At 48.1% G+C, this 7,047-nt stretch overlaps 1 protein-coding gene across 4 annotated transcripts in view; it reads right to left on the bottom strand.

The window, feature by feature from the left end:
- Window positions 1-2,495: 2,495 nt before the first annotated feature.
- Window positions 2,496-7,047, bottom strand: part of Tgm6 (transglutaminase 6) — a 44,938-nt gene continuing 40,386 nt past the window's right edge. For all 4 annotated transcript variants that reach the window (XM_031373655.1, XM_031373654.1, XM_031373653.1 and 1 more), the window contains 3 exons: window positions 5,343-5,497; window positions 4,953-5,086; window positions 2,496-3,799 (listed from right to left, as the gene is read on the bottom strand). In XM_031373655.1, the coding sequence (XP_031229515.1) occupies window positions 3,646-3,799; window positions 4,953-5,086; window positions 5,343-5,497 (443 nt within the window). In that variant the 3' untranslated portion in view covers window positions 2,496-3,645. The remainder of the gene's footprint in view (window positions 3,800-4,952; window positions 5,087-5,342; window positions 5,498-7,047) is intronic.

Below are 7,047 nucleotides of genomic sequence, written 5' to 3'. Positions count from 1 at the left end.
CTTTATTTCCTGCCTCCAGGTTCTTGTTCTCTCCCAGTTTCAGCCTTGACTTCCCTCACTGATGGGCTGCGATGGAGAACTCTGGGCTGAAATAAACACTTCGTCCCTGTGTCGTTGTGGTCATGGTGTTTATCACAGCAGTAGGAGTCCTGACTAAGCCCCTCTGTGAGGACTACACTGCAGACATGGCTTCTCTCAGTGAGAAGACTGGGGAGGCAGCATGTTTCTTCAGTATTTCTGCCCCATGTCCTTCAAGAGAAAGGAAGGTAATACTTAGTGCGGGAAGACAGTCATGACACCCAGTGACTGGGACTGTGGGTACAGGTCCAAGTTTGGAAGTACTGATTTGTAGAGAACAGCTAAACCCTAGAACCAGATCTCACTGAGGCTAGGGCTCAGTCTGAGACCAGGATTCAATCAAGAGGTTAGAATCAGGTCCTTGTGTGAAGTGGGAACTATATATAATCTGGTATTGGAGCTGTCTGTGGAGAGTTGGTCCAAGGGGCAGTGTTGATATGGATTCAGTTTGGTACTAGCCAGGACTTGGTTTGAGGACAAGGGTTAGGATTTGAATCTGGTTCGATCTAGAATCACTTAACCTTAGCCCTGGTTTGAGCTGGATCCTAGCATGTGAGTTAACTTGCTGTTCTGTGGAAGGCTTGGCTAACTCCAACCCTGGGTAGACTTGGCCAGCAGTCTGGTTTTTGTTTTTCCCTTTCTATTGATTCTTTTTCCCTTTCTATTTCGCTTTGTATTGATTCTTTGTGAGTTTCACTTGATGTACCCCAGCCCCACTCATCTCCTGGTCCCCTCATATCCTCTCCCTGCTCTTGCAACTTCCCCTCAAAAAGAAAATAAAAAACAACAAAACAAAACAAAGCATAAAAAAAAAAAATCTCATTGTAGAAGCTATGGTGTGTCACAGCATGTCCACAGTATACCCTTTTGTCCACACATCTTTACTTGCAAATGTTCACTACGATGAGTCATTCCTTGGTCGAGTTCAAGGTCTCTGGTTGCTGCTACCCATCAATACTGATCCTCAATGGGATTCCTCTCAGATATCCTGATGTTGCCCTGTGCCATGGAGATCCTGTAGCTTTGGATCTCCAGGACCAGTCCTTTCATGTGCTCCAGCAGTTCATAGATAAAGATAGATGTTGAGGTGGGCCAACTCAAAGCCTGAGCTCTGGGCCTGGGTGGTAGCTGAGTTGGTCAGCCACCCTCTCTCTCACACCAGCACCACCAAGGCGAACTCTCCGGCACTGTCCTGGCTAGCTCACCCAATGCTGAAGCCAGCAAGGAGCAGGGTCAGCTCTCCTGTCCTTGAGGCTGGCTTAGCAGCATCCACTTGACCAGAGACAGCTCTACTGTCCTTGCTGCCCAGCCTGCTTTCTGGAGTCTGATGTGGGGTCTCCACTCTGGAAGGCTGCAGCTGGAGAGGGGTAGAGCTAACTCCCGTACTCTTGCAACCTGACCCGGGCCCAGTTCTCTGACAGCCTCAGGTGGGCAGAGAGAGGGCAGTGTTCCTCCCACCATGCCACCTCAGAGCAGGTGAGTGGCAGGGCCAGCTCTCCCATACTCATGCCCTTGGGACTGGCTTCCCTGTGCCCTTGCCACTAGGGCCAACTCTACCATCCTATCTAGGCAAGGTGCAGGGCTCACTCAGGTGCAGCCTGAGGCCTGTTTTAAATGTTTATTATGATACATATTTGTTTGTACACTATGTTAACTTCAGTTCTATAGAATCAGAGTTGAGTAGCTACCACAGAGGCCTCCTGGCTTGCAAAGCCTAAAAAACTTAGGCTGGGCCTTGACATTGGCTTACCAACCTCTGCAGTAAAGCTTTCAAAAGGGAGGGGGCTTGGGTGTGAGGAAGACCAGATGCCTCGCCTATCTCGGTGCTTTTATGAAAGCAGAAGGTCTTCAGGGGTTGGGGTGACTTAAAGGAGGTAGAAAGCCTAAGTCTCATGTAAAGTCTTAGTGTGGCCAGTCGGGGCTAGAACATCTCGAGAGGCCAGTTTGGCCCATTAAAGCTCTATCTCAGGTCTGCCAGAAAGCACTAAGGGAAAAAGAGTCGTATGGGAAACAGCTACCTGGCAGGCGATCTTTGGAATACAAACACTGTTCTGCTGAATTTAGTTCCAGGGCTGTTCGTGCTCCCCCACCCCCAGGGCTGTCACAGGACCTTCAGCAGGGCTAGGCCGTTCCCTGTTTGCTCCCCTTGACCTCTACCAGTGTGGATCCCAGGTTGCTCATCAGTCAACATACTGTGGCTCAGGTTGGCCTGGAACACATTCTGTAGCCCAGGTTGGGCCTTGAACTCATGGCAAGTCTCCTGTTTCAAGTTTCTGGAAACATCTACTCATCTGGTCTCCAAGTCTCACCTCACGTTTTGTAGAGTTGTCAGAGAGGTACCTGTATGGAGGTACCACAAGAATCATGGAGCAAATACTGTGTGTTTGCTTGACTTTCAACATAAACTATTCTCATCTGTATTTACAAAAAGGATTTATTTTATTTTAATTGCATGTGTTTGGGAGGAGGGTGTGTGTGTGTGGGGGGGGTAAGTGTGGGTACCTACAGAGACCAGAAGTGTTGGAGCCCTGGAGTTGGAGTCACAGGATGTGAGCTGTCTGACACTGGTGCTGGGAACCAAACTCTGGCCCTCTAGAAGATCAGAAATTACTCTCGACCGCTGAGCCATCTCTCCAGTTCCCTCATCTTCATTTGTATCCAAGAGGCATTGAGTTGCAGATGCACCTGTTGTGTTGTTCAATGTTCTTAAACTGTAGCTTAATTTTAATTTGTCTGTCTAGAAAATTTCAGTGCTGAATTTCATATCCAGCGTCATATTCTTCGTGGCCTGGTTGTGTCTACTCTGGTCCTTCTTCCAGGTATCCATGTCCTGCTTTGACTCCAAGTGTAGGAGCTACACAGTGTAAGCCATTCTAGTTCCAAGAAAGAGTGTCTGAGTGATCTGGGGTAGTCCTGTGAACTCTGGGATGGCCAGAGCTGGAGTTTATCTATGCTGCCGAGTTTGGGGAAGAACTCCTTTGTCCTCTTCAGCTGTCCTCAGGCAGTTTTAGCTCCACCACCCAAATCCAGAGTCAGTGTCTCCACTTAGGGAGGAATCTCTTGTTGCTTAAAATCTAATGCTTTTTTTTTTAAAGAACATGAGTTTGGGGGAACACTTGGGTGAATCACTTGGTTCTCAACCTTGCTTCTGCTTTGTCTTATGGCTTCAGAACGGCTCCTCTATAATAGGGTGCTTTGGCTTGGAGAATTCTTGGGTCCAAATGTGGCCAGGACATTTGAAGAGATGATAGAAAAGCAAGAAGTGGTGAGTTACCTGGGCTGAGCTGGCAGGGCTTTTGGGCTAGGGCTCTGGGAAGCTGGGATGTGCCACTCTCCCAGCAGACGGGTGACAAGAGTTGGAGGGTCCCTCCTCTGCTCTTACATCAACCACTTATCCTGAAGGTGAAGGGTTACTGAGTCCAACACCTCCATCAATGCACTGGGAAGGACCTTGCCTAAGCCTCATGGATGGCAAAGACAGAAGTAGGACTAACCTGAGACGCCTGTCTCTTAGATGGGAGGAATGAACAGATGGACACAATCCTCCCCCAAGTTCCTCAAGGCCCATCACTTGGCTGTAGCTACATGGATGATCACAAAGCCTTTGATGTCTGGGAACTGTGAGCTGACAAGGTCCACCTGCAGCTGCCTTGGGCCACTCTTGGAGGGGGTTATGTTGAATTGGATCAAGGCCTTCTCCTGAGGCTGCAAGCTGGGCACCCTTGAGACAAGAGCAGGGGAAAAAGCCGTCAATCAGTTCTCTTTCTCTGAGTCTAGCTTGCCAGGTTGTCCACCCCAGATCCCAGGATCAACACTTCTAGCTTTACCCTCCATTTATCATGTGCACTCCTCCCCTGCAGCCACGTTAGTCTCCTCCCTCAATAGTTTTGAGCACACCTCGTACTCCCCTCCTTGGCTTTGGCTCTAACATTCCTTCCACCTTCCCACCCTTCCTTTTCCCAACATACCAGGGGCCCAGAGCCAGAATTCTTTTTATTAAGAAAGCCTTCCCTTTTCATAAGAGATCTCTGCCCGGGAATCCTGTCTTCCTTCTCCAAGCCAGAAAAGCTCCTCACATTATCATTTAGGGACCAGCCCAAATGTCAGTAGCACCGGAACTTCTCCCTCACCCCATCCTAACTTCACCCAAGGGCTTTCTCTGCTACCCTAAACCATGTTTCTCATCATGGGGACAGCCATCTTAGTGTCCCTAACAAGTCCATGTCGCTCAGAGCACAGATCAATATGACCAAGGGCTGTATGAATGGCGTAAACAAATGCATACATGAAAATGTGGGTCATTGAGGAAGCAAATTTAACAATGGCTGGCTAGATAGATGAACCAATCAAAACTGAGCGGAGGGGATGTATAACTGAGGAGTGAAAATATGAATCAAAGAGTGGGTAATGAATGAATAAAGGAGAGCACACGGGAATGCAGAGTTGGCTCAGAGGCTAAGAGCACTGGCTGCTTTCTAGAGAACATGGGTTTGATTCCCAGCACCAATATGGCTGCTCATAACCAAATAGAACTCCAGATCCATGGGATCCTGATTCTTTCTTCTGGACTCTTCTGAGGACCAGGCACAAACATGGCACACAAGCATGCAGGCAGGCACAATGCCCTTATATATAAATAAAAAATAAATAGACAAAGGCAGCAAGCAAGCATGAAGCAGGTGGGGAAAGATTGGAAATAGTAGTCATGTGCATGAAGGCACAGATCTGCTATGCAAGTGAAGTGAGGGTGACATGGACAAAGGCTGATGTTGGCAGTAGGCATTGTCCTTGAAGCCCAGAGCCCCTTCTGCTACATTCTCAGTACCTTTTTCTTGGCCTGGACTGGCCCTGTCAATCATCAGCCCATCACTTACTCAATACTGAGCTGTCCTTGGAGAAGGCCACTGCCCTCTACCATCAGCACACAGTCCTTTACGCTCTCCGAGAGGGGGTTGATCACCAAGACTTCCACAGCAACTGTCACTCCAACCACTGCTGGCCCCAACACCTGGAGAGGGAATACCCACAAGTTACATAGCATCCTCATCCCCACCTCCCTGGAGCCCATGGTTCTGGCTAGACTAGAGACTGTGGGCTTAGCCGTATCCACCTCTGCCTCTACCCTCCACATACCCTGTTAGAAGACTGCCACAATCGTCCTGACCCTTGAGAGATGAAGCTGGTGCCCAAGGCTCAGACCCCAGGTTTGAATGCCCTCCACCGGCTCTGCCAGCACCAAGGTGGTAGATGTGGACAGGAGTTACCTTGATGGTGATGAAGTCCTCCAGCGTAATGTCCTTCTCTATCAGGAGCTTCTCTCCTTTACTGACAAGGCACAGGGCAGCCAACAGGATTTTCTTGTCTTCTGTCAGGTCTCCTTTATACTGAGAGTAAGATATTGTGACTGGAATCTTCTTCTCTGAAAGGTAGAACAGTTGAAGGTGCTAAACTCAAGGCTCAGAGAAGGTATTTTCTTACCTAAAGGCACACAGCAAAAAAGACCTCACATACAACTGGATTCAAATTCAGGTCAGTCGGTAACATGAGTCTCTCCAACAGTGCCCAGACATTTGCACAAACTCTTCATATTTATCCAAGATGGACATGTTTGAAACACCATCTGTCTATCCCACTTGGAATTTATTCACCTTTTATTGAGGGCTTATCAAACAATGGCCTTCAACTTCCAAGCTCATGGGGGCAACTCCCTTGTAATGTCTTCAAATATTGCTTGACCAGCTGTGGGCAGACATCACTGGTTTTCCTTGCCAGCACTCTCAAACTTGAATTTCCATGGTCTGGATCTTCTACGTCTCTCCTTCACCAACCACTCACATCTTAGGCATCCTTTTCTTGTGTAGCTCATGACAAACCATAGCTAGCTCTTGGTTCTATTTGGATTATTTTGACCACTATGTATCTCATGTGCATGCATGCACATGCATGCTTCCATATGCGGAACAGACTGTAATAGACTATTGTTCTGCTGCTTTATTTTTCATTTATGTCTGACCCCAGGAGCATTTGAGCTTTTACATAGGGAAGACCCTTAAATGTTTCCACTAGCCCAAAGCTTTGCATGTAGCATGCTGCTCCTATATGCCAGGAGGTTGATCTGTGTGTTAAGATATACGGTACGTTATTTTGGTAAATTGTCATGTGTTGCTTAGTTCACTAAGAAGCTGGCTCTAGGAACTTGGTTGTCCCCTTTCCCATTTCAAATACAAACATGTTTGTCGCAGTGTCCTTCAAGGTCTGGGGATGGGCTGCCCAATCCCTGCTCTGTGGCGGGGAGTGGGGAGAACAGCAAAATATCCCAAGAGTAAAACACTGTCTTTGAGAAGAGTTGGAAGGCAAACCATTTCCAACAGACACTACCATTGTTTATCACGCAGTCTGAAAGAGCCTGAAGTGGGAGTGAGAAGCCACACAATTCAGCCCTGGGACACTCAGCCATGCAGAGAAAGCTCAGTTGGGCACTCCACTTGTCAGCCTCAACTTCCTCAGTTGGTTTCTGCTGGATGTTGTGAGCATCAGAATTGGCAATGGTGTCTCTCTTATCTGCTGCTATTTGTTCTTTCACTTGGACACCTTGCCAGAGGGGACACTACTCTGTTCTGGGCACTCTTGACTGGGTATTCTAGCCAGCCACCTTAAAGGGGCTTGCCCAGTTGGTTTCTGCTGGATGTTTCAAACATTTTCTTCAAGTTTTATTTACCGCATGTGGGTCTTTGCACCACTTGCATGCCTGGTGCTGGCCGAGGACAGATGGCATCAGATCTCCTGGGTTCTGAGCTACAGACCAGTATGAACTACCATGTGGGTACTGGAAATGGAACCTGGGTCTTCTGGAAGAGCAGCCACTGGTTTTAACTGCTGAGCCACCTCTCCAGCCCCTTTGCTGGGACTTTTTGAGTGACCAATTCTCTCTCTCTATCTCTCTCCCTTCCTCTCTCTCTCTCTCTCTCT

Source organism: Mastomys coucha, unplaced genomic scaffold (assembly GCF_008632895.1).
Source record: "Mastomys coucha isolate ucsf_1 unplaced genomic scaffold, UCSF_Mcou_1 pScaffold15, whole genome shotgun sequence".
NCBI lineage: Eukaryota > Metazoa > Chordata > Mammalia > Rodentia > Muridae > Mastomys > Mastomys coucha.
Note: the sequence above shows the minus strand (reverse complement) of the source record. Positions and strands in the feature narration are given on the sequence as shown.